This window comes from Thunnus albacares, chromosome 10, assembly GCF_914725855.1.
Source record: "Thunnus albacares chromosome 10, fThuAlb1.1, whole genome shotgun sequence".
Lineage (NCBI taxonomy): Eukaryota > Metazoa > Chordata > Actinopteri > Scombriformes > Scombridae > Thunnus > Thunnus albacares.
This window is the reverse complement of record NC_058115.1, coordinates 8,642,295-8,669,639: the sequence shown is the minus strand read 5'-3', so window position 1 is coordinate 8,669,639 and position 27,345 is coordinate 8,642,295. Positions and strand designations below refer to the sequence as shown.

Here is a 27,345-nt window from a genome sequence, read left to right as displayed (position 1 = left end):
AACAGTGTGAAACACCACTTCCCTTGTCTTGCTGTTTTTCCTCTCTTTCTGTGCCTCTCTATCGCTCTCTCTCTCTCTCTCTCTCTCGCTCCAGCTACTTCACTTCCTCCGTGGCCTTGTCACATTCTCTCCTTCCCTCTCTCCCTCACCTCGCCCCCACACTCTCTGCCCGTTCCTCTCGGTATGCTTTGTCCTTTGGCTCCATCTCTGTGCACTTCTATCCGCTGAACACCGCTAAAATCCATAACGCGGGGAACTACTGAGCAGTCTATCCGGGCAGGAGTGACGTCCCTTTGACTGATGCCCCCATCTCTCTCCAGCCCTGTACACGTTAAATCATTCTCACCTGACTGATGAATTGCTGTGTTGTTTTGCTGCATGAGAATGTGCATTTATATGTGTGTCTGTGTTTGTGTTTGTGATGGATGATGCAAACAGGCTGCTTAGTTTGTTCTAGTGTTGAGGCAGCTGAGCTCCGGTGGCCCAGCTGCATTACAAAACACATGCAAACAGTAATGAAGATGTAAAAATACACAAACACATGTAAAGGGAGATACTTGTTTGGAGGAAAGGGGGGGGGGGGGCGTTTTAATTCAGTATTGTTTCAGGGGATCCAGATTCCTAGCACCGCCCCTGCACATCTGCATCCATGTAGCTACACACACTCACATACACACACAGCCATACTGTAGGCATATGCACATGCAGTCCTGAAGTCGTACGTGCAAAAACTGCAAGAGCCCCCCTCCCCTCACGCCCCCAGCCCACCCCACCCCCCCTCCTAAGCACGACGCACGCACGGAATACCGGGGCATGCCCGAGCGACGCATCCAACTGTCAGCTCCGCTTCTTCCGGCAGAGAGACCTTGTGAGTTTATTAAGGGGAGCCAGTGGGAGAGAGACGGGCAGCCAGGCATCTTCGCATGTGACAGGCTGTGTGCGTGGAAGCGCCGCTGCCATGCCAGCCTTGTTGTGACCCGATAAGCACGACAATCTGTGCAAGCTCCGTGGATCGTAACCCGAGCGGAGCCCCTCCTCGCCTCCCCACCCCCCCCTCCTCACCCCCCCACCTCCTATAGCCTACAGCCGCCCACGCGTAAAGCAGAAACAGACACTCTCATAAACACATTAAATATTCTATAATCCAATGATGCAATAACACCATTAGGGCGGCACGCATCACCATCGTCGGGCAACAGACTCGGATACGCAGCCCAGCATCCCTAAACTCCATTTTGTCTCTCATTTGACACTCGGGGAAACAAGAAGGGGGAAGCCAGGGAGACCTTTACGGAGACGTGGAAGAACGTTACGCACGGGAGAAGCACAATCACCCGCTGACATTCAGGCCTTTAAGGAGAAAACGTCGGCTTCAAACGACTCGTACACCCATCGTGTGCACTCGTGGCTTTTAAACGTCACATCAGCAAACATCAGGCTGATTTCAAGCTATAGGCCTATATGATTAAAACCAAACTCACGGGTATGAAGACGCGCACGGGGCCTCGCAAAGTTGTCACTCTACCTGCCATTTAGCTTAACGAATCGATTACCTGACTTTGGTTGAGATTTGGCTTAAAATAAAACTAGATCGCCTATGTAGGCCACCGTATGGAGGTAGTCGGCACATCTCAACACAGAGGCATCACTGTTACGTGCAGCAAGAGATACAGTACATGAACACTAAGGCAGAAAGCTCGAAAATCCTTCAGAGTCTCCGAGTGACAAGTCCCCCATAGCATCCTACCCTCCCTCTCTCCCCCTCTCTCTCTCTCCTTACACCGATGCTTACATGCAACATCATCCCGTGACACCATCCACATCCACGGCACCACCGAAAAACACCAAAGATCGCAGGTTATGCGTAACATTTATTTACCTTTATGTCTGCCTTTCGCTGTCATCGTCACACTGCTTGATGTTTCATTGGAACAAGACGCTCATCTCCCTCTCTCCCTTGCCTTTTCCTCTCTCTATCACTCTCTCGGTGTCTCTGTAGGGTATTATTCAGTAACACGAAACCACCACTAGGAGTGGAGCGCGTAAATGGAGCTCATGCAGCACAGGGTGTCGCACAATAGCTTTGGCTATACATAGAGGGAGAGACATCCCCCCGTTAGAAAATGGGGTAATGCCTCCGCTCGGTGAGGGGGTGAATTCTAATAGAATAACGAGGGAAGACCCTGATTATGGCGTATCGTGCTGGATACCCCCCACCCCCTTCTCCTCCATCACCACCACCATCACCACCTCCCTCCCTTAAAAGGTTCAGAGGCACATGCATGGTGACTCGCCAGCCAACTAGGCTTCATTTATTATAAGGTGCTATAATAATAAAGAGGGATGGACTCAAAACAACAAGAAAAAACGTGCGAATAAGAGATACTGGTGCAACGACAGGGATGCAAACAGAAAAAAAACCCCCAAAAAAACAAAACGATGAGTTACAGCAGAATTATTGGCACAGAGGTAGCTCTCACTGGCCGTGCAGGATTTGGCATGCCTACATTTGATCACCCGGTCGGTGGGACTTGCGTTGCAGTCGGACATCCTGGAGTCGGGACGGGAACGAAGCCGAGGGGGGGTAGGGGGGGGCCTCTCTTCTTCTGTCAAGGGCCGAGATTGTGGTGTCGGGTCCTTCGGCAGGCGTCGAGAATATGCGCGGTTGCTGGGTGCTTTTCTTGCTGCAGTAGTGGCATCACTCGGTGGAGTCTCCGCGCTCTCTCGGACGGGGGAAGCCTGCTGCTGCGCCTGCGGTGACTCTGGGGGAGGATAGGCGGATACCTAGCTGCTGTTGTGGCATGCTTGGATCCCGAATTTGTTTTTTGAGTGTGTGTGTGTGTGTGTGGGGTGGGGGGGGTGGGGGGGGAGGATGGGGGAGGTTGGGGCGGGTGGGGGGGGGGACGCGCTGGCGTGTGGTGGTTCTGGTGTTGCGGCGGCGGCGGTGGTGGAGTAGAGGGAGGTGGGGAGGGGGGACGGACTCTGGAGGTTAGAGGGCGAAGGGACGCCTTGGAGAGAGAAGAGACGCGCAGGCTCTACCTCTCCAGGACGCCTCTGCAAGTGGTGCCGTGAAGCTGGCAACACCCCGGAATGGCGAAAGAAGGAACTCCCACGCAGATTCACTCACTCACACGCGGGAGCACACACATACACACACGCACACATACACACACACACACACACGCACACACTCAGACTCATACTGCCATCCTGTGGAGGCATTGATTACAGGGCTTCCCCCCTTTACAACAGCTCTGAGGAGTGTGTGTTTGTGCTTGTGTGCGTATAAGTGCACAGTAGGCTGGTTGGCAGATGATCACGTGGTCTATGGGCTACTCAGTGTTTTCCTTTTATGAGATATGACTGAATAAACCAAAGGCTACGGGAAGTGTAGGAGTTCATGAGACGTGACATTATATTGATCATGTGAAAGAATAAGCACAGAGTGTGTTTTTGTTTACACATCATTAAATAGTGACAGAAATAGATGTTGTATCCAAAAACAACACAAAGTGAAATCCGGCAACAACTGATAAAAACAAATATGTGCACAAATGAATACATATCTACACAGAAACATAAATATATGTGTACAAGCATATACATACACACACACGCACATATCAAAAAAATGTTGGTTGGATAACAGAGAGAAAGCTTTCCTTACTTACTTACACTACAATAAATAAAGCTTGGTCAGAGGGTAGCACCAGAGGAGAGGCCATGCTGTTTCACCTGCGTGCAGCAGTCAGTTTGTACATCTCTGACTCAGCTTTACACTGTTATATAGTGTCCACATAGCTTTGAGGGTCCAAAGTTTATGACGCTGGGACTGTACTTGCCAGCTGCACGTGTGAACATGTCTGCCTATATGCAGACACCAAAACACAAAACCATGTCCGTTGTCTGTCAGTATCCGTTTTAGAGTTCATCTGGCCCTTACGCTGTACTTTGTCAGGCTCAGCTGTTGTTTGTGATCCTCTACTATGCTTAAGATCCATTGTGCTTTGAGCCCTACATTTAGGATTAGAGGATTTCAGACTTTTGCAGCTCTTAGTGATAAGACAGGAACGTGCTTGTGAAGAGTTAGTTCCTATGACGTGTTGCCTGAACAGCCACACTCACAGGTGGGGTGAAAAGCCAGCCTTCATTGAAACGAGTGAGATGTAATAATCTATGAAATGTGGACAGGTTTTTGTGTTCTTCTTTTGGTGAAAGAAGACTCTCAGATACCTGGGAGGCATTTATATTGTTGCATTCAGTTATGCACACGAAAGGTGCAAGAAAAAGCTGTGTGAAGAATGAAAATTGTCTAATTTTTCTGCAAATAATAATCTGTGGCATCCAAATAATTTAAAAGATTGGATGTTCACATAACATTTCTTCATGTTGGTACTTTAATGTTTAGTACAGCTGAAGATGAACAGACTTTGATGGAAAGTTTTTGAGTTAACTTTTGATCACCAGGTGCCACTTGGAAGAAAAGTCAGGGGGTCACCAAAGTCACCGGGATAGTTGCACATGATATATTTAATTTAAGAGGGACAAATAGCGTTATTATTGGGGTAACATGTCTACCAATAAAACCAGTCACACTTTGGGCATTTAGTCTCAAATAGCCAGACATAAAAGTGTCGTCTGACACTATAAAACCAGGTAAAGAAACAAGTTCAGCACAACTGTGAATGTTCACTCTGAACTTCCACAGTAAGAATTTGGAGTTTCTGGACCGGTGTGAATATCGTGGCACAGAAGACATAACCAAACCACTTGTCAACATTTGCTCAAAAAGATAAACTCATTCAGTGTCAAAAAACACTATGTCACCTCTTCATTAAATTATAACCAGTGCTGAGGTGGTTTCAGATTCCAAGATTCCTGCTTGTTTGCTAATGCAATAATTTTTCAAATCAACTTTGGCTTTTTTTTTTTTTTTTTTGCTTCATCTGACGACTGTCCACACATTTCATTGGCACTGAAAGCTTAAGATTAATTATGAAATGGAGGAAAATATTCTTGTGGCCTTAAATCTTAAAGAATTCTGTCCTGTTGAAGAGAAGTAAGGCACATGCAGGTTATACAGGAGGTATATACTGCATAAAAAACTGACAAATGCCATACTGCAATTATGTGGATAAATACCAATATTCATTAGGAATGGTTTACTTAGCTTCTTACTACATGTGGCTTAGCCATTTTCTTGTAAATATGAGGATCCAATTATTTTGTATGCCTTAATATGGACTTAAATGAAATGTGTATATGTCCGGCTTGCATTTGGGCCTTTGTGTGTTATAGCAGTGTTAAGAATATGTATATGAAACAACTTTTTAGACACTACACTACTATATTGCTACTACTATATTGAAAAGTAGATTTTCATATACTTTACATTCTGTTTATTAGTAGTGGCGTATATTCAGTCGCTTCTCCTGTATTTTTATTCCTGTACGTGGAAGATGTGTCATGTTTTGCGAGCTTGAAAGGACGGTATTGTTTGTGTATTTCTCCGGCACCGCTGCAGGCAAGGCAAGTGCCTGGGAGAGCTGCAAGTGAGCAGACATGAGGACACGGGGAGATGCTGGTAAAGGTCAGAAGACTGATCTTTATACTACCCCTATTGTGTTTTTGTTACTTGCAACAACGTGTTTGCTTGTCCATCACTGTAATAAACAAAAGAAGTGTTGTTCTGAGGTTAATGGAGGCCGAGGATTGAGGATGAAATATCAGTTTTCTGCTACTACGATCCTCCCGCCTACACATACCTTTACCTGAGAGTGTGTGCTGATAATCCATCGGCTGAACTGAACACCGGCACCTGGAAAAATAAAGCATGCTACACGAGCATGACACCCAGTGATCTACACTAGAGGAAGCATAAGGAAATTCAATTTCAAAGTATTCAAAACTTACAAGTAAGTTGTGCTATAAATCACGCACACAACCTGTAGTTATCTAAGGTCTAACTCACACATGGCACCATGACACTTCCTCAAAACAGCCTCACAGTCGTATTAATCATATCACTCCGCGCTGAGTGTAGTTCATCTATATACTACCCCCTCAAATATCACCTTCATATCGTTAGACATGGCCGCCAGACCCGGAGAGATATAACTACAACCGTGTCCACTGTCTCTACATGTGTGTATGACACTGTATGTGTAGTAGTGAACCATTTTGGCACCGGTTCTCCGGAGTTTACCTCATGCAAAATACGTGCAGGGCAGACATTTTGGCTCCGTGCGGACCATGTGAACACACAACCTTGCAGTCGCATGCCCGGAGCCAAAATGATGCGAGTTGCAGTAGTCCGTCGCCAGCGTGCACCGTGAGCCCTGTGCGCATGTCGGCGGAGGGCTTTCTGGCTGTAGCGCAGTCATAGATGTCTTCCAACAACACGACTTCCGCCTGGCCTTTACAATAAAACAGGGATGATTTTTTTTTTTATGGTTTGGAAGTCTAGCAAGGCACTCACACATCATTTACTGGTTTATGAAAAAAGATGGTGAGATTAATCACATTTTTAGTCCGTTTTTGTTAATCAGTGATTGTATGAGTTTTTCTAAAACAAAGAATCCAAACATTCTCTGGTTATTTATTTTCGAATGTATGGATTTGCGGGTTTTCTCAGTTTTACATTATTGCGCATTGAATGGTTTTTGGTTTGGACTGTCGGTCTGGCAAAACAAGCATTGATTAAATGAAGACAATGACTAGCAGATTAATCAGATGTTGTATCTCTCTCTTCCCCTCCTGAACACCTACTCACTCCCCATCAAACATACACATTCTCTTCCCCACTACATAATATTTATATTTTTATCAGAAGTATTTATCACCCAACACTTATGTGTAGTATTTATCTATTTACCACTGATGTGCAATACTGCATCTGTGCACCTATGGGCAATATAATGTATATTTATATATTTCTCTCTCATTTTATTATATACTTTAATTGGAACTAGAGCTCAAAGAAATCCAATTTAATTTCCTTCAATGTTGCCATCTGCTGTGCATGTGACAGTAAAACCTCTTGAATATTGATAGTCAAAGAGTTGTACAGTGTGATTGATTTAGAGGGCCAGCATTTTTTATTTTTTTAATTGATAATATTAATATTGACAGACACATACAACCACCAAACAATTTCTTTTCTTTTCTTTTTTTTCTTTTTTTACAAACTGTTACTTTGTCTGTTTTTTGTTAACCAAGCAGAACAAAAAGAAACAAAAAAACGAAAAGAACAGTCTGGTAATATCCTCCACATGACTAGACATCATTTATATCCTTGATTAATATAAATCAAGTAACATAACCAATTTAAACAACCACAGCAACTCGTATGAACACAAACAATATAAACCAATTAACAAAAAACAAAACAAAAACGACAACCACCAAACAAAAAAGAGCAAGAAAAGAGAAAAAAAAGAGGGTCAGTATTTTTAAAAGCAGGTGCAGTTTAAGCATAATGTGAGGCTAAAGTAACGATTTTTCTCTATAATTTGTGAAGTTCATGTTTTAGTTCAGTGGTTCTCAAACTTTTTCACGTCGAGAACCCCTAAACTGACACAAATTAGACCACGGACCCCGTTTGATAAGATTTTTGCTTTTGGATGTCTTATTACAGAAAGTGTTTGAAACCCATGAACAAAACAGACATTGTGTCACTTTATTATAATTTATATAAATGATTCCCATTTTTTGCTGGGGACCCCCTAGAACTACCTCAAGGATCCCTGGGGGTTCCCGGACCCCACCACTCACCTAGTACCACTTAATGCTAACTTTTCTATCTTAAAAAAAAGTTCTCATTACCCTTAAGACCACCGGGAGACCTCTCTACGACCCATGCCCAGCCCCCAGTTTGGGAACCACTGTTGTAGTGGGTTTATGTTAGTGCAAACGGTGCTTGTATTGTGAAGGGCGGGTGCCGGACGTGGTGTCGGCGCTGCTGCTGGCGGAACACAGGCCGCAGTGATTTGGTAGCCGCTGCAGTAGGAGGAAGGACCGCGGGTCTACCCCTTCTATCTTTCAGTTTCGCCTCGAATTTCTATCGGTGGTTCCTTCTAGTAGCGACCAGTAATTAGAGTGTACTGTAACGGTGCTCTATGATCGATAAGTCGTAGTATTATCAACGGACAGTGATATCAATCGCCATTTTAACCGCACGTTTTCCCTGACAGAAGCGCTAGCACAACAATGGCTCTGAAAAGAATTCACAAGGTAAGGAAGTGAACGACGAGGCCCAGGATTTCGCAGTTTCGTCAGGGGTTTAGTCCCAAGGTTGCCCACCCGAGGCTTGTCTGAGGGGTTTATTATACTGAGATTAATGTATTGATGTTGGCTCAATAAGTAGGTTTCAACTAACGGTGTGTGGACAGCGAGTGACGACAGTGAGGGCAGCAATGCGCCGCTTCTCTGTTCACCAGTGCTGCTTCAAACGGGCCAACTCGACCGTTGACTTACGAGCAACCGTTAGATTAGCTGTTCTTGGTTTTGACACATCGGTTTACTAATTAATATGTTCAATACTGGATATGATTTGATGTTTAAGACAGCTGTGACGGTTACAAGTGAATGATATTAGCTGTGTGTTAACCCGTTAGCTGTTTTGTGGCTATCTGTCCCGGTGGTGGGCTAACAGGGATGAGCTAAAGGTTTCCTCTGATCCAGCGAGCTGCTACATTAACATTTCTAGTACAGGAGCGGCAGTTGCAACACATAAGTGTTTACCTGCTGTCAGGTATGTGTTTAGTAGTTCCCCCACACCGTAGTGAAGGTAGCTAACATCATTTATTACAGTTACTGAAGCTTTACTCGCTGCTTGATTTGACAGCTAAGTTATCCAGTTAGCGTTTTACGCTAACGTTAGCGCGCATACTTTATGTTATAATTTAGCGATTTTCAATTTTCCGTCTGTTCTATGTTTTGTAGCCCACCCTTTAAAAATATTTATCTTACGTGTGTGGATATATTTAACGCTAATGAGACTCGTAACAGTCCAGAGGTGAGGATGGATGTAACCTAAGCTAGTTTATATCCCTTGTTTTTTTAAGATGTTGTCTTCGTAACGCACAACATGTTAGATATCTGAAGTAGTCGTGATAAAACAAGTCTGCTATTGTTTGTGTTTGACATTATGAATATTATTGTTTGAAATCGACAAACAGGAGATACATATGGGAAAAGCTAGCGATAGTGTTAGCAGTGTAAAAACAGGCCCCACGCGTTGCTCGCCTTTGATGTCATGTTGCTGACAGCAGGCGAGCAGCACATCATTATTATACAGTTAGCTGAATGTTGTGCTTTTGTCTTTCTGTTGTCAATTCCTCCTGTAACGTTAGTCCATGTCATAATGTGGCTGAGTAGCCAGCATAATGTTTTCCTTACTTGCCGTCCACTGTTGAACCGGAGCGTTTACGTTTGCAACGTTACACTTACATCCAGTTAGTTAGTAGACTGTGTCTTAGTCTCTGTTGTGATGTTGTCGTGATCTTAGTCTGGCTTTCACACGTGCTACCTGCCCTACCTGGAGAAATACTATTACGTCACACCAATAATCAAAGCTCATAGCGTTACAGTAGTGTTGTTGTGTTAGTAGGAAATGCTTCATGAAGTGTTTCACCTGCAGGGAAAACTTTGTAGCTATTGCAGAAGCACAACAAGTGATTTAATCAACTGTACAGATGACTCACACTCGGCTGCTTGAGTTGTATATTAAAAATATATTATTAGAAGTTGCAGGACATCTTTTATCGGGAGTTTCTTTTGTTGGATGTTTATTGTGCTGCCATTCACCTTTGAGATGTCCATGGGTCACTGCAGGACCTGATCAACTGACTTGTCTTTTTTTTTTTTTTTGTCGCAGGAGTTGAACGACTTGGCACGGGACCCACCAGCCCAGTGTTCTGCAGGACCAGTAGGAGATGACAGTAAGTTTACCATCAAAACCAACACTGTCCTGGTAGCAATGTGTGACTGGAGCTTAAACTTGATTCTTTATTAAAATGATTATTATGACATGTTTGGATGTGGAATTTTGTCAGACTGAATATTGTTAATTGGAAAACTAGATACAAGCAGTGAACGTGCTGGCTTTTGATTTGTGGATTCCAGTGCATTTAACTAAACTAATAACAACAATAATAATAATTTTTATTCATAGCACTTTTCAAAATCTACGTTACAAAGTGTTTCACAAAGGCAGCAAAATAAAACAGACAAGTCATAAAATCATCAGGTTTTAAAAAGTAAACAGATAAAAAAAAAAGCTATTTTGTGTATAAAAACCAATTCAGTGTATGAAAAAGCAAGAATAAAGAAAACTCAAGTAAAATCAGGAAAGGCTCTCCGATAAAAGTCTGTTTTAAGAAGAAACTTAAATCACTGACTCAGCCAACCTGATTTCCTCGGGCAGATCTTTCCAGAGCCTTGGGTCCCTGACTGCAAACGCTCTGTCCCCTCTAGTTTTCAGCCAGGCCTCTGATACAGATAAAAGACCTCTGCCCGAGGATCTCAAAGTACGTACCGGCACGTACGCTAACGGTACTAAGAGGTCAGAGATAGAGCAGGGAGAGAGGCCATGAAGAGCCTTAAAAGTAATCAGTAAGATCTTTAAAATCTATTTCTAAAACATACTGGGGGCCAGTGTAAACAGGCTACAACAGGAGTGATGTGATCACGTCTCTTGGTTCTGGTTAAAAGTCCGGCAGCTGAGTTCTGTACAGTCTGGAGTCGATCAGTGGGTTTTTGGTTCAGGCAAATAAAAAGGCTGTTGCAATAATCCAGGCGTGATGAGCTGATGGTGTGTAAAATGATCCCTGTGTCCTTAAAAGTTACAATAGATTGTTTTTTTTAAATATTTCTCAGATTAAGGAAGTAGGTCTGTTTTTTTTTTTTTTTTTTTTTGAGCATGCAGAATCAGGAAATACATGGACTGCCTGTTGTAAAAAAAAAAATACTCATTCATCGTAAAAGCATAATATTCCCACCTCCATTACTACATGTCAGTTCCGTTTTTCATCTCAGGGTAATTATAAGGGTAATTCTCATCTGGCTAGTATTATATTCTTTCGTAGTGTAGGAGTTGTCTTTTTTTAATCCTATAGAAAAACTAGGACATTTATGAACTCAGTTTTTCTGTGTTAAATACATCTCATGGAAACTGTTGTCAGCAAAAGGAAGACATGGAAAGCAAGTATATTTGTCAGACCAGTGTTATTGGTTAGTTATGTATTATAGATGCCAAGAAACTGTCAAATAGTACAGAAACAATCAAATTTGTAAAATTGAAAAAAAAATCAGAGTATCTTAACCTGATGGGTACAAAGTAAAAACTCCAAGTTGGCTTCTAAACTTGTTTTTTTTGACAGATGATCCACTGATAGTATTATTAGTTAAAAATCAGCTTTAATGTACTTCCACCGTTCTTCAAATGTAGAACAGTTTAACATTTCTGCATGTTTTGTAGTGAATAAAAAGGGAATATTGTTTGTTCTTTCTTTCTTTAAAATCCATGTAAGCAGTAGAACTGATTGCTGTGTTCAGACCGGTGCCTGTGAAGTCTGCTGTCTGTCTCGGAGAAAGTCCCGCACTACCAGTAGTTCAAAGCTCCCCCTTTAACATCTCAGCCACCTGTGCCTCTGCTTCAATTATTCTTCTTGTTCACTCATTTCAACAGTTTTTAGAGCACTTTCTTCACCTCCACAATGCTCAGTCTTGGGTGAAGTCACAGTGGATTTAAATTCAGACGCTCAAAAACCTTTGTGTTTTAAGTTTGACCTTTAATGATGGATGTTTACCTATCAGGCTGCTACGTTTGCTCACTCACCACCACGGTGTATATTATCACAAGGAAGTTTGATTGGTGAATTATGGTCTTGCTAGCTGATAATCAAGGATTACACGCTTATCAGAGTCACCTGCTCGTCATAAAGTAGTTGATGCTACTAAATTGATTTATAGAATCAAATTATTGTCTAAACAATTTTTTTCACTGTGTGGTTTTACAGCAATGAAAGGCAGGCGCCAACAATGAAACATGGCTTTTAAATGGCCATCTTTGAATCAGTTAACATGATAACTGCAGCCTGGAGACGCATGTAAACACCTTATGTGTTATCAGATAAAGGTTGTTTACCACTATTACATCGTGGGGGTTAAACAAAATACATATATACATGTATATACCACACTAAGTGCACATGTTATTTGTGTTTTTTAATTATTGTATTTAAAATAACGGAGCAACAATTTATTTGGAGTGCTGATAATCACAGTGCTTCTTTTTTGTCTGCAAGTTCCAGTATCGATTGTGAATTTCATTGTGTATACAGTATATATACACGATACAAATGCAAATAACATATACAGATATATTTACATGGTCTAATTAATATTAACTATAGTAGTTTGGTAGATTAGGCTACGTGTACAATCTGATGCAAATCAGTACAGAAATAGTAATTATTCATGAGTTTTTTGGAATGTCTTGATTCAGCGTTCTGGTGTTGTATTAGATGACATCACAATGTAATATGTACCCATAATTTAATATCTCCCAAACCCCACCTATCATGTTTATTGTACATAGAGAGGACAAAATATCAGTTTTCTGGGTATGGTGTCAGCTCCGTGTGCATGCCAGAACAATTATTACTGTGGTGCCATGTTGTTATAAAATATGTCACTACTCAGTGCCGATGGTGAGAACAATTTGTATCTGTTACACAACTTGAAAAGGTTTTAGGCTAAAGAGCTAACATGTTGTAAGATTTATACATTTTACTAATATAATGTAATGCAAGGCGGGAACAGAGTGATTTCTATCTATCCTGTATGAGCCACTTGAATAAAACAATGCAAATTTGTCAGGTCCAGTCGGTACAGTGCAATGTGTAAACTTCTTACTTTTATTTGCGAGTAGGATAATCAATATATTTGAATTCAAACATATCTGTCAATTCACATTTGTGAACATTTTCAAGACTATTGTTCTGCTCTGGTGATGCAAGACGAGCAGCAACCATCAGTGAGCTGATGTTTATACTGACAGGTGCAGTTCCCTACACGGGTGTTTTTACTGTTCTTTGTCTCTTAAATAACGTAAACATGAACCCTTGTACTGACTGTGTCCACTGTGCACAGAGAGCCAAATCCTCTCTGTCTGAGGAAAGGCAACTTGCTGCTATTAACGTGATGGCAGTGAAGGTAACACAGATGTACAACTACATGTAATCAGAATCAAAACTGCCCTAAATAATCTCAGTCCACTTCTGTTTAACATCTGTTCAATCAGTTATTTAAAAATATTTTATTCTGAAGTATTTTCTTCTCAAAAACAACATAGCATGAAAGTGTTATGTTGATGACGCCAAGGTCTTGTGTTGGGTTAGACACGATGTGATCACTTCCTCGTCTGTGGTGACAGCTGAGATGGGTACATTTAGGAGATAAGGAAACTTGGTTTTTTTACACAAAGAAATAATCATGTGACACAGTATCTCAAAGTGAAAGCTGTCTAGCACTTGTACTTTCACGCCTCGACTGTGTATTGTCTTAATTCTGTTACATTGAAGTATTCATCTCGTCCACTTTAAAGGTGCTGCCTCTATGGACCACTGATTATCGTGGTTATTTGTCAACATTTTTGCATTAGGATTATTAGGATTTATATCAACAAATGATTTAACTATGATTAGGTATTGATTAGGTAGTGTGAAATTGATTGGTTAATCTCACTTCAATTACCATACAAAAACTTGTTGTGTAATGTTTCATCACAATAATTAGTAGATAAACGCCTGTGTAGTTAGCGGTAGGGGTTAGAATCACAGAACTCACAATACTATCACGATATTCTTCCCATGATAACAATATATCACAACAAAGGCAAATCTGCGATACACGATGTATGCCGTCTGTCTGATTCTGTTCACGGAGGGTAGTGGCGCTCTTGTAGCGGTTAGCCAAAGTAGCTGAATCAATTCTGAGCGGTCATGGGTTTAAAAAAAAAAAAGAAGTATTAATATTGGCACCAGTGTATTGATATCGCATCTCAAGTGGAAATATCACGACATTTTGCAATATCTATTGTTTTTGTCCCGCCACTAGCTCACAGTAGCTTGTTCCGTTGACATCAACAAACTGCAAGTATCATAAACAGTTGACTAGATGCTCATTCAAATGTGCGGCACAAGCGGAAGTAGGTTGATGTAAACACACTAACAGTAAAGCACTGTGGCTGACAGTAAAGAGGTGAGCTGATGCTAATCATTACTGCAACACCTGGTTCCACAAAGCACCAACACCACACCATTATCTCATGACTGAGGTTTGTGACGTTTGTAGGTTAATCAGGGTACGTCTCGGTGCATTTTTATTTAGTCTATTCCTTTTCAAAAGGTACATTACAGATATGAATCTTTCTGGATTGGAGAAGGGATTTTATCCATGTAATTCCCTATTTTTTTCTTTGATCTCTCTCTTAATTTTGTGTTTTCTAGTTCTGTTGTCTAATCTCTGTTTACTACTGTATAAAGTAACAAGTTTGACCTCAGATCAAGGTTGCTCTACAACTACTTGTGAACTGACTCGAACTTGTTCTAAGTAGTTTAAATATAGAAAAAGATTTTTAATTGAGGTATTAAAATATTGTTATAAGCTGTCACAAACACAGCTTTTGTGTATTTCAATATTATTACCAACAGCTGTTTATCCATATTAGTGCTATTAGCATACTTGCTTGAAATCAGTGTGCGGGCATATTTGAACAGTTTTAACTTCATACCATTCAGATGTGTTGCATGAAAACAATCAAAGCCAGCATGCATCCTGCAGACATATGTCTAGAGATTATGTCATCCCAATACACAGGCATTGATATGAGGAATTAGTAGCATCTGAGCTGAAAAATAGTCAGAAATCTGACTACTCAGACCTGGTACGTAATAGGATCCACTTCTAAAACATCATCCATACTCTTGATTTCCTTTTTCATACATATTTTAAGGATGTTTCACTCTTGTATACCTAAAATGGCACTGGGGGAGAAAAAAGTAGCAGCGACGTTGCTCTGTACATCTTGTTTCCTGCTACCCAACATCAAATAAACCACTCTTCTATAAACTGCAAGAAAGTGGTTCTAGGAACACGTAATTGCTGTGGTTGACTTTTCAATGTGACATTTGTCATCAGACCTCGACCGGATGCTTGACTTGGGCAGGTTCAGATGCTCCCAAATCAATTCCCACCACTTGTTTTGTCTAAGACTTCCTCATATTGCATCTTGGTAACGATTTCCTCTTCAGAAATGCTTTTGATGCTTTTGATATCATTCATATAAGGAGCATTTTCTGTAAAAAAAAAAAAAAAAAAAAAAAAAAAAAAAAATTTAAGTGTGAGTTTACTGCACTTGTCTGACCCTTTGCACTCACAATTTAGAGAAAAATGTTGTGTGTGTGTATATACTGTATGTCCTGAGTTGCACTATGTTGTAAGTCTGTTACTCAACTATACAAATAAACATGAGCCCTTCATGTGGCATTATTTATTCTAACACTTCTCAGCCACGCTTTGTGTTTAGTGTTTCATAACCAATTTCTCTGGTCTTTGTTTCAGTGTTTCACTGGCAAGCCACAATAATGGGACCTGTAAGTATTCACTTAGTCACAGTCGTTGGTTTTTTCTGGGAATTAACATTCACACATATGACAGGATGTTCTGCCATTAATTTATACTCTAAACTGCTGACTTTAAATTGTGACTGAACTGCTGACTTTGAATGGTGCTCCTCAGTAAGCACAGTAAATAATCTGATAGGGCCAAAGTAGACTGAACTTAATGCTTATTTTATCAATTAGTTAGACGTCAACTTTAACTCAAACATAAGAGTTTTGTGTGACATCACCGCTAGCATTTCATTTTATATCCCATTTTGTACATATAGATTTGTCATTGCAGTACAATCACTAATGAGATGAATGTTTTCTTTCTCCGTGGATTAGAATGACAGTCCTTACCAGAGCGGGGTTTTCTTCTTGACCATACACTTCCCCACAGACTACCCCTTCAAACCGCCAAAGGTAAGCAAGACACTGACACACACAAACATACAAAGCAGCAGTATAAATAAACAAAGTAACTCGGCTTGTGCTGATTGGTGATCGGATTGTACATCAACATTTGAAGGGATGTTCAACGATTGGTTTAACTAACTTACTATCAGACCTGAAATGTGTTACACAAGTAGCGCGGCTCCTTTAAGGGATAGCTCAGTGTGTGGTTAGCAGTGTGTGTGTGTGTGTGTGTGTGTGTGTGTGTACAGTTTAGGCTTTTTTGTCAGTGAATAAATGCTATAACTCCTCAAGAACCAAGCAAAGTTCCTGTGTCTTGCTTTGCCGCCTGCTGATTAAAGTGAAGGGGGTTAGCCCTGAACTTAGCGACAACTTCAGCCCAGGCTCACTTAAGGTGGACTGACCGTCCAGGGCGATTACATCAGGTGTTGACAATCTCACAGGATGACAATAGAATGATCTATCTATGGAGAAATACGCCCAGCTCTAAAAGTAAAAGTGTGTCTTTTCCTGCTAAAACATGCCGCAGCTATACGTCATTCAGTTTCCTGTTGTTTCTCTGTCTCACGCCCCCTCCCCCCTCTGTCTGTTTTCAGGTTGCATTTACCACAAGAATCTACCACCCAAATATCAACAGCAACGGCAGCATTTGTCTTGACATCCTGCGATCACAGTGGTCTCCGGCTCTCACCATCTCCAAAGGTAGGCCGGTTCTTACTGGCCTTCAGACTCTAAACTGCACATGTGGTTACAGATAAATGGCAGATGCCTTTCTAAACAAGTGTGTTAGGAATGAAGGAACAGAGGAAACATGTTGGTTTCCTTTTGAATAAAAATGCATCCCACAAATAATGCATTTTAACATTTCTCACGCAGAGGTCCTTGTATTAAACTGGAGTACTATCTCTGTAAATGTCAGCGTAGCTCTTTCTGATGGATGATCACTAACAGACGTGCTTACAAATGTCTCTCATGCACAGAGTTGGGGGTTTTTTTTCTACATTTTTGTCAAAACCCCATTTTTATGCATCATCAATAGTTCTATAGCTCCTTACTAAAAAACACTTGCATCTGAAGGAAGGAAAGTTGTCAAAATTCTTAAGATTTTTTTTTTTTTTTTTTTCTTTTATGTGAATGCTGACTGGTCAACCTCCGATACATCCATCCCAGTTCTCCTGTCCATCTGCTCTCTGCTGTGCGACCCAAACCCGGATGACCCCTTAGTACCCGAGATCGCCCGCATCTACAAGACGGACAGGGAAAAGTAAGTTATCTCCTTCTTGTTGTTAAGTGCGTCATTGGTGTCCATTATGGTCTGTTTTTAAGGGTTCATGCCTCTTTGTCAACATTAAACATTTGGGTTACCAGCCTTTATTTTTGAGACACTCTACAACCCAAACTGATCAAAAGTCATGTTCTGATGACAGACAGTGTCACAGTCTAGCTACTGATGGACAGAAGCTCCATTGTACTACCAGATTACTACACTTTAATTAGCTACAATTTCTGTTATTTTTGAGATTTCGCAACAGTCTTTTCTACATAGTTTGAAAGCTACAAAAACACAAGGATAGCAGGTTTCAGTCTGGGTTAAATTATGGAAATGGGCTTTAAAAATATACTGATTGGTTACTGTTCAAAGGTAATAAGACTCTCCAGTTTGTTATATTCACCTTCCAAAATTGGCAATTTTGTCCGTCTGAAGTGAAGAACTGTGGTTTCGACCCCCCCCCCCCAGCTGGCTGCTCTGAATGGACGCAGAGCAAAGAGAGAGATGGAGGAATGTTCCAAACACGTTTTTACATTTCTTTCAGAACATTTTCCAGTCTGGAGATTTAATGTCAGTTGGCATCACTATGTTATCTGGCTGTATTAGAGTAATGCAACTGAACACTTGTTGCAGCACATGTTGCATTGCAGTCCGTATAAAGTCCTTCTTTACTTAAATAAAGCTGATATTTAGCTCCATTAGCTTGTAGCATCTGATAGGTTTAAATATACATTTCATCAGCCCGAGTCAAAATGAGTGTTTCTGTCATTATAAACGCTATATAGAGAAGGAAAGGTCTTACATAAAGTAGCAGTCAGCTGGGGTTTTCTCTCCTGTTCTGTATATTATCAGATATTTATTGGGTTTAGTGAATGCTGGCAGCCCACACTGACCAGTCAGAGATTTGCACTGTCATCTGCGTTTTTTACATACCCACAGAACATTATATGATGTGCCCTATCATAAAACAAGTGGTATTTAACAACTATACACTAGAGATACTACTGTCATTTTGGTTGTGCCATATCTGTTATCACCTATCACCGTTTTCTTGGTACTGATCAGCCAGCAGCAGTGATTTCTGGCCGTTTGCCGCAGTGGCAAGAGGAAATAAAAAGTAACCTCCTGAATTTCAGCACAAGATGGCAGAGCTGTGTGTGCTCTGTGGAGAGCCAGCCAAGCTGCCCTCTGTGCTGCCGCCGCTGCTGCTGCTGCTGCTGCTGGCAGGGAGGCAGCAAAACTTAAATGTGCATATACATCATAAAATGTCAATATGTTGGTCATTACAAGGGTAAACTAACCGTTCCCCCTCTTGGTCTCTCTCTCTCTGTCTCTGCTTGATTACAGGTACAACAAAATAGCTCGGGAATGGACACAAAAGTATGCAATGTAGTGTTGGGGTAGAATCATGGCCAACCACCTCTACGACATAAGGTTAGGGGAGCTTCAGACGTAAAGAGAAAACAAACAAAAAACCATACAAACAAATGAAAAGTTTAAAACAAGATCTTGTTGGTTTCCATTGGAGTGCTTTCTTTGAGCCACGCCTCCCCTTCACCAGAGTACCTGTAAAACTCCCTCTGCCCCACCTTCTCTCTCTCTATCTCTCTCTCTTTCTTTCTCTCTCTCTTTCTCTGTTTGGCTCTGTCTCCCCCTCCCCCCTCCCCTCCTCTCACACCTCTCAGCTCACCTGCCCACCCTCCAGTGTACATATTGTCAACTTGCAATGGTTACGCCCGTCTCTCCTTGCCCTTTCTTCACCTCGTCCCTTCCTTGTGACCTCTGCCCCCTCCCCTCCTGACCTCTGTATTCCTTTTACATTTTGTCACCATGCAGGTTGGGCTGTCGCAGCCTCCCCGACTCCCCCTTTTTCCTACACACCCCTGCATCCTCACCCACTTACCCCAGACGTTAATTACTAAAAGCATTCCTTTGAGCATCTGTAAAACTTTGAGGGGACCTTTTTCTTCTTTATTTCCCTTTTTTAGGGGGGAGGGGGACAATAATATGGAGGGATTTTTACACTCTGCTCCCTTTCTTGTTCTGTTGTCCTTTATAATTCCCATCTGTCGAGGTGACAATTCAAGAAAGCAGTTTGGCACGCGAGTCGAAGGGCACTCTGTATTTTATACAATGAATACTTAAAAGAAATCATCGCAGGCTATGTAAAATGAAAAAAAAAAAAAAAAGATGCACATGGCCTATTTTGGTCTTCTGTTGGATTCTACGAAAGGACTTGAATTTATCCCCACACCTCCTGCTCCTCACTCCCCCTCTCCCACCCCACCTTACCCGAGTTGACCTCTTTGTACACACACATAGACACACACACACACACACACACACACACACACACACACACACACACATGCACGCACAACTGTAAACCCATGTCACCCCCACCACTACCACCACCTTTTCTTTATTCACAAAGTGGAGGTTCTGGACCAGGTATTTAAGCAATTTATTTTTCTTAGTTCAACCTGTGTTTTTATCCCCCCCTCTCCCCCCCACCCATAACTCTTTAGGTTGCTTTTTTTTTTTCTTTTCTTTTTTTGTTTTTTGCTATTGTTAAATTAGAGGCTAACATCTTAAATGGCTATGGGACTGGCTTGGGCTCTGGGTGCGAGGAGAACCCACTCTTCTTGCACAAAACCTCTGTATATTGAATTACCTGAGAGGCTCGTTGAGCTTTGTGTGTTGATTAAACTGTGTAATAAAAACCCATGACTCCTGTGTTGACTCATTCTCAGCCCCTTTTGGACGACATGCAGAGGTAGGACAGGGACATTTTATAGCCAGGTCAAATTCACGGCCCACTTCTACAGAACCTCCGACAGAAGAATACCTGCCAGTACCGCACTGGATCACTGTTATCTTATGGTTAGATTGCTACTATCCAAATCTGTGTGGTTATTTCTGGGAATTTCTGATTAAGTAAAACAAGACTAACATTTATTGACGTGGTTTAAAAATTTCCCCAGAATAAATATCTTAAAGTGGGTGGGGGATGTAGTCACTATCACTTATTCCGTTAGTGGGAACCTGAACTTAAAAGTACAATAATGGATTCACAGAACAATAAAACTGCATCAATGTGCATCTTCTTATATCTTCAGACTTCACTCATGTCGCAGTACTTCCAAGTGCAGTGAAGTCGCTTTGTCGCCCTCTAGTGGTGCTTTTAAATATTTATCTTAAGTGCAATAAATTCTAATTGATCGCGATTCTGTGTTTATATTGATGAAAATAAAATCATATATTTGTCTTATAAGCTATTAGAGTTTACCCAGAGATGGTTATCATGGTTCAGTAAAGCATGTATTTTATTCAGAAGGAAAGCTTTTCCTGAAAGGCAGAAGGGAATCACCAAAGATCGCAGCCGTCAAGATAGTTCTCCTTCCTCTACAGCCTTCCTCTCTGTGCTACGTACACGTCACATGGGCTGGATGGAAGAGACGATTCCCGAGTGTTTACATCATCCAGAGGATCGGATGATTACATATTTGGTGGTGTGAGGATTAGAATACTTGACCGACAGCCTTTGGCTGATGTGGAGCATCTGTATTTGTTAGATTTTTAGGCACTTCTGTACTATTAAGTGCCAATTCAGAAATATAGGAGCTTTTAGGAAAATCCGAGTTTCCCAGTTGTAACAATGACCGATGTTGTCTTGAACATTATTCACAAGTCGAGAGACTGGTTGTTACGATAAATCCGAAATGACATGAACGCAGAATAACTATCTCTAATTCTACTACTGCTGTTCCCAAATCATTGTCAAGACATTAACTTTCACGTTCAAAAGTTAGTATATTCAGTCCTATGCGGATATATTTATGTTAATGAGCCCTTCATAAATAATCCCAAACTATTTCACCACAGTGTGCAATTGTTTTCACTGTTTTGATCTATTTGACTCTGTATCTCGACATCATAGCAAAAGATAAAATCTCAATGATTTTTGAGGCTTAAACGAAGGTTTGAATGAATGAAGGTTAACGTGTCTTCTTCCCTTTGTAATAAACATCTAACGAAAGAAACTAATGCATCATATATACGGAAATCAGTGTTTTAAACGGCCCCAAAGCGAAGTAGGTTTTAGTTGCGGAGTGAATGCTCTCGCATTGTTAGAACATCACTCTCCGTCCTCGGCTATGATTGGTTGTTGCACAGTGACGTAAGCAGACCGAACAGACGGAGTTCTACCGGAGCTAACGGAGTGCGGTAAGACTCCTCGGTTGACCTTGCTGCTGAGAGCTGACTACAAATAACACACCGTCCAGCGAAAACATGACAGCCCCGAGTTTACCTGCTATACCCGCATTACCCACCCCGGGAATCAGGTTGTCAAAAGGTAAAGTATTAACGCCAGCTAATAGCATGCTAGCTTGTAATGAGTCTTTTCGTTTGCCGCTCAACGTAAACATAACAGCGATCAACGTCACTGGCAAACATGTTTGTATGGCTACAGCACGGTGTATGGAGACTACAGCTAAATTCAGTGCTCTTACCTTTAAATTATCAGTAATTTAAGAATCAAACTAACTTTTTTGCTGCAGTATCACTAATCTAACCGCTCCTCAGCTGGCTAACAGACACCTAGCTGGCAGTGACTTGTGTAAAATACAGCCACAGGTTGTGTTACCAACTTTAGACGGTCACTCAGTTTTGGCCCATGAGCTCAAGCCATACTTGGAGGTGATCCCAACATCCACGGCAGGAGTATCTGAATGTTTGGTGGCAGCTAATCACTGAACTTGCTGAGCCAGACTGGCAGCAAGGGCCCCATTTCCCTCCTCATGTCTCTGCATCATGTGATGCTGAATAATCCTACTCACCGCTTCGACAAAATACTGGAGAATTCACAATCCCTGGTTGAAATGCAAAGCCACAGCACATAACCCTCAAGTTGTCAGCTTTCTCTGAAGCTGAGTCCATCCCCAGATGATGCAACAGGACGGAGCAGGAGGAAGAGAGGCTGATTTTCGTCTGAAGGATGTTAAATCATCCTCTGAACTGGCTGTGAGACCTTTTAAAAGCATTGATCATTTTGTTACTGCTTGACTGGTTTAAGGTTTAAAAAAAATCATTCTTTAGTTAAAAGGTTCAAGTGTTTTCCTCCTCTCCAGATGATGATAAGTACAATCATAAAAACACAATAACCTTGTCTAACAGTTAATATCACAAATAGAGTCTATGTAACACTATGAATGGATTTCCCTTTCAGTGTTACAACAGAACATAATAGTGCAGCAAATCCAGGATCTTTAGACATTTTAAAGAGGCTTAAAGGCAAAGAGTTAGTAGAAACATGTGGAAAACCGTTCTTAGTGATTAAAATCTTACATTCAGATAGTACTGAACGGTCAGTTGGGTACCATAAACGCCTGCAAGTTACTCAATATACACAGTTTCCTGTTTATTAGGTACAGTCTTTTGCAATCCAGTGTAACAGGCCTACAATGAATCATGTGTTTGTTCAATGTCAACGTCTTCATCCAGACACTCACTTATTCATATCACACACTTATTCTTATCATCACAAAAGCTCATTTATTCTCTGAGCACACACACACAAATATCAACCTCCAGTCCTTGTTAAGGTGGTAGCTAAATGTTTTGTAACTTGTATGACACGATGGACTTTGTCCTTTAGTTTCTGGCTTTAGGACAGAACGGTTCATGTTGACTCAATTGTTCATCAGGATCATATAAAAGAAGAACAATCCGATTTCTACTGGACTCGATGAGCTTGTAAAGCATACTCAAGGCTTGTTATGTGAATTGTTTGCTAAAAAGATGATTAGCAGAAATCAAAAACATCTATAGCTTCCACCTCTTTATGTTTCTATTGACGTCTCATTAGAGAAGCTGCGTCTCTCAGGGTTTTCCCTGCATCTTAAAATCCTGGGCGATCTGCCTGACTCCTGTTTGGAGCTTACCTCTAAGTGAATTTAAATTTGCTCAGAAAATTCATAAGCCTGTTTTAAGAGAACCCAAAGTGGACTGTAATGCCACGAAGCTGTTTACCGATAGAGGAGTGTTTTGGCCACAAATCCAAATTACGTCAGTGTCGACGCGAGTCAATCAAGGTGACTGATAAAGTTTTTCTGTTCACATAAAACAAAACAAAACACTGAGGTCACCTGAGGTCTCTGTCACGTGTCTTTACACAACAAAAGCAGCTGAGGGTCTGGGTGTCCTTTATAAAAAAATGACCACACGGGGTCACAAAGGTGCATTTACACCAACTATTAACTAAGATCTTCACATGACAGTGAGGTGTTCATTCAACTCTAGTTAGTTTTCTTAACCCTTACCTACATTTCATAATACACACATAAACACTTAACTTTACTACATTTTTCTCTCTCCAGAGCATTTGGTGGTTGCAGTGCCAGTGGCAGTGGTTGCAGCTGTAGGAGGTTTTCTAGTCAGCCATTACCTGAGTGGGAGAGGCTGCAAGAAGGCCCAGGTGAACACATCCGTCAGCAAAGACAGTCCCAAAGTGGTGCACAGCTTTGACATGGAGGACATCGGCACCAAAGCTGTGTACTGCCGCTGCTGGAAGTCAAAGAAGGTTAGTTTACTCTTTGAATACCTGCCAGTCATTTCTCTTATTGGGTTGTCTAAGTCAAAAAAAAAAATCAACCAGTGAGGTTTCCAGAACATGATTAAAGGTCTGTTATGCTTTCACACATGTTGCACTTTTGGGGTAGTCATTGATGTCACAGCCAGGTGTTCTAACCTTTGACTGCACATGGACATCTCCAGCTTAGATTCCAGACATGCAACATGCAAAGTTTCAACCCAGAGTATCAGCTACTGACAGCGTGTGGGGCCCTATGAAATAAATTTAGAACTTTTTTCCAGATTTCAATTTATTTTTTCCCCGAATTCTGTGTTTTCCATTTCAATTGTCCTGAATTCTGTGATATATACGATTTAAGCACATTGTGTCATCAGAAAGAGTGTCTAGTTTGCTCTGTTCATTCAGCTTAGACGCCGTGAGAGAACGTTTATAATGGCAGGAAAACCCTGATTTTTTTCCTAATTGTATCCACATTTTGGCAAACGTTTTACAGTTGATTCTGCAATTCCGGTCGTGTTTTCCACAACGCGGGCCCCGCGCGTGCTGTCGGCAGTGTTCGATTAAGTACCACTGCAGGGGCAAATTGAACACTTAGAGACATCTGAATTTAACTGAGCGGCCAGTAATTGCCTTGTGTGGAGGTCATATTTTAAAATTATAGACCTCACTCTGAAATGGACCCGAGTGGCACTTTATGTCCTCATGAGGGAGAGAACTCATTTGCATAACCAAGATCCACAATTTGCTTTCATGGACATATAATAAACACAAGGACAGTGTAACTCTTGGTTTACCTCTGCAACGTTGAATGTTTTGATCATTTATAGTCAGTGGGTGTATTTATCATAAAGATGGTTCATTGTTTGTGTGGAGGCTGTTATCATGTCTTATTTCCTACTATTTGTGATATTTAAAATGTGATTTCCTCGCAGCGGTTTCTCTTATCAAAGAACAAAAGTTCTTGGACTTTTGTTTTCCTCTTAACATTGTGTGTCCTCCTTGCAGTTCCCTTACTGCGACGGTGCCCACACCAAACACAACGAGGAAACCGGGGACAATGTCGGACCGCTCATCATCAAAAAGAGGGACGCTTAAGCCAACCAATCAGAAAAGCGCGCCCTCCCTTGACCTCCCCTCCACCCGGCCCCAGTTTGTCCAGCCAGTTATCCTCATTACAGTGCACACTGATGGTTACGGTACGACACAGTATTCTTCATAGACCAGAATAGAAACTGAATTTTTCATTTCATACATTCCCACACTGTTCCTACACAAACCCGCATGACTTTGAAATCAAAGGTCATGTGCGAAGAGATAATAAAGGGACTTTGACAATCAATACAGTCAGACATCGGGGTATTACGACTGCGCAGTCGCTTTTTGACCCACTTAACACGAAGGTCAAAACGGCACTGCACAGGCGTCACACCTTCACGTCTGGCGTCCCTTTCTCTCTCCGCTCCTCCAGGTGTGGAGCAGGTGTTTGGAACACGAGGAGTACGGCAGATCTTTGCCTCAGTCCGGTTTTTGCATCCGAATGCAGCGCCTTACATTAAAATCAGAAGTCAGAACACACACACACACAACCCATATGAATGTTACATGTCATGATTTTTGCACCAAGAGCTGCTTAGTCAGAGGTAGAAGTCATGTTTGTGTTTAATGAAATAAAAATCTATCTTGAGAACTGTTGAAACACTATCTGCTGTCTGTAACCAGTTACTGTCTTTCTGAGGAAACTGTTGTATTTAATCTGTAAAGTGTTGGGAATTCTGCTTATAAAGGATATATTTTGCTTTTTCATCAGATTTATTTTCTACTGGCTGCCGTGTGTCTGACTTGATGATTCATTGTTCTGTATATTGTGAATAAAACTTATCGAGTGATCTGATTCGCCGGCCTTGTGTATTTATTTTTCAGGAAGCTGTTCTCGCTGCAGGGCCAGAAGCCAAACTCTACATTTGTTTGTGTTTTAACCTCCAGATCTAATGCAGTCCACTTAACCACTTCACTTCTGTCAGCTGCGAGGTAGAGCAGCGTGCTCATGGATTAACGGTGGATAGAGATAATGAGTAAACAGCCCTGTAGGGTAACTGCAGTGTGTGTGTGTGTGTGTGAAGCCTCGGCTAAATACAGGGCCGCATTTTACCTTCAGGCAAGGTAGGCAGCTGCCTGGGGCCCCCAAGTATAAGGCCCCCAAACACCTATAGATTTATTATGATTAGATATGAAAGATAATATGTCATGTTACTATTCTAACTCATTGGGCGGATGTGGATCAGGAAGTAGAGCAGCTTGCCGCTAATCATTGCTGGCTCCTGCGGTCCGCATGTCAAAGATACTGAACCCCAAATTCCTCCCAGAGGCTGTGCCATCAGTGTGTGTGTGTGAATGGGTGAGCATAGAAACATGGTGGAGCGCTGTACGGCAGCCTCTGCCATCAGTTCATGAACGTGTGTGTGTGAATGGGTGAGGGTGTAAAGTGACGTTGTGTAAAATGGGTGTAAAGTGCTTTGAGTGGTCGATAAGACTAGAAAGGTGCTATATGAATGCAGTCCATTAACCATTTACCATTGTTCCATGAAATAAGTGACAAAAGGCCCCCAAAATATGCAACTGTGTACTTCTACTTCAGAGGAAAACAATGTACTACATTTACCTGACAGATAAATATTACTGGTTATGCTGCACATTCAGATTTCACTCACAAAATACCACAAATAAAATATGATGCATTATTATTGATTAAACTATCCAGCATTATATAAACTAATTGGACTCCACTTGTAAAGTAAATTGAAGTGCATTGAGCTGATAATACCTGCCTTTCACTCTTCACTTTTAAGTAAAAATGTGAATGCAGGACCTTTACTTTAACCAGACTTTTACAGTATTCTGTGTTGTATTAATAGTTTCACTGAAGAAGTTTTGAGACATTTCCCACTTAGAGAAACAGTGAAAACAAAGCAAGACAGTTTGCCTGTGGCCCCCAAATCACTGAATCCGGCCCTGGCTGGAGGTGAGGGGGGCCTCCGCCGTGCTGCAGTGTCCACCAGCACCAGTGGCCATTTTAAGATGTGGCAGTATTAGTGGTGACCACTAGACGACGCTGTGTTTGCACGGATAGTCCTGGCCAAGACAGTGTACGCGAGTACACGGTGGGCCCCTGCTCCCATAGTGACACGCACGCACACATACACACGCACGAGGTATCTGGCTGCGTGCCAGATGCAACGGAGGACTCTCACAAGAGGTGGAGTGGACTCCAGCATCCCTGTGTGAGGAGTCACCTTAAACAGACAGCTCAACAGTGTGCTAATACACACACAGGAGGACAATACTGAGTGGAAAGACTTTCATTAACATGTGTTTATAATAAACTGGAGCAAGACTGTGTC

At 41.7% G+C, this 27,345-nt stretch overlaps 3 protein-coding genes across 13 annotated transcripts in view; 2 read left to right on the top strand and 1 right to left on the bottom strand.

Moving 5' to 3' along the window:
- Positions 1-6,308, bottom strand: part of ppp3cb (protein phosphatase 3, catalytic subunit, beta isozyme) — a 35,130-nt gene extending 28,822 nt beyond the window's left edge. Inside the window, exons 1-2 of one of the 10 annotated variants that reach the window (XM_044364320.1) lie at positions 6,206-6,308; positions 5,766-5,818 (exon numbers count right to left, since the gene is read on the bottom strand). In XM_044364320.1, the coding sequence (XP_044220255.1) occupies positions 5,766-5,818; positions 6,206-6,234 (82 nt within the window). In that variant the 5' untranslated portion in view covers positions 6,235-6,308. Of the gene's footprint in view, positions 1-1,879; positions 2,131-2,507; positions 2,836-5,765; positions 5,837-5,913; positions 6,141-6,205 lie in introns of those variants that run through there. The other 9 variants (XM_044364321.1, XM_044364325.1, XM_044364323.1 and 6 more) reach the window with 9 other exon arrangements.
- Positions 6,309-7,954: 1,646 nt separating this feature from the next.
- On the top strand, positions 7,955-20,088 carry ube2d2 (ubiquitin-conjugating enzyme E2D 2 (UBC4/5 homolog, yeast)). Of its 2 annotated transcripts, none has more exons than XM_044363662.1 (7): positions 7,955-8,232; positions 9,878-9,941; positions 15,628-15,659; positions 16,014-16,091; positions 16,679-16,784; positions 17,253-17,346; positions 18,700-20,088. In XM_044363662.1, the coding sequence occupies exons 1-7, from the start codon at positions 8,209-8,211 to the stop codon at positions 18,743-18,745; spliced, it is 444 nt and encodes a 147-aa protein (XP_044219597.1). In that variant the 5' UTR covers positions 7,955-8,208; the 3' UTR covers positions 18,746-20,088. The 2 variants fall into 2 exon arrangements, with proteins under 2 accessions (XP_044219597.1, XP_044219598.1); XM_044363663.1 differs by lacking the exon at positions 7,955-8,232 and adding an exon at positions 8,490-8,752.
- A 1,437-nt stretch (positions 20,089-21,525) lies between these two features.
- Positions 21,526-25,838, top strand: zgc:110843 (uncharacterized protein LOC541492 homolog). Its single transcript, XM_044363561.1, has 3 exons — positions 21,526-21,709; positions 23,733-23,935; positions 24,953-25,838. The coding sequence occupies exons 1-3, from the start codon at positions 21,646-21,648 to the stop codon at positions 25,040-25,042; spliced, it is 357 nt and encodes a 118-aa protein (XP_044219496.1). The 5' UTR covers positions 21,526-21,645; the 3' UTR covers positions 25,043-25,838.
- The last annotated feature ends 1,507 nt before the right edge of the window (positions 25,839-27,345 follow it).

Excerpts from the sequence above, each read along its gene's own strand:
- ube2d2 (XM_044363662.1), top strand. The coding sequence starts at position 8,209 with ATGGCTCTGAAAAGAATTCACAAG. Across the intron at positions 16,092-16,678 it reads ACCCCTTCAAACCGCCAAAG|GTTGCATTTACCACAAGAAT; the intron begins GTAAGCAAGACA and ends GTCTGTTTTCAG. Across the intron at positions 17,347-18,699 it reads TACAAGACGGACAGGGAAAA|GTACAACAAAATAGCTCGGG; the intron begins GTAAGTTATCTC and ends GCTTGATTACAG.
- zgc:110843 (XM_044363561.1), top strand. The coding sequence starts at position 21,646 with ATGACAGCCCCGAGTTTACCTGCTATACCCGCATTACCCACCCCGGGA. Across the intron at positions 21,710-23,732 it reads GGGAATCAGGTTGTCAAAAG|AGCATTTGGTGGTTGCAGTG; the intron begins GTAAAGTATTAA and ends TTCTCTCTCCAG. Across the intron at positions 23,936-24,952 it reads GCTGCTGGAAGTCAAAGAAG|TTCCCTTACTGCGACGGTGC; the intron begins GTTAGTTTACTC and ends TCCTCCTTGCAG.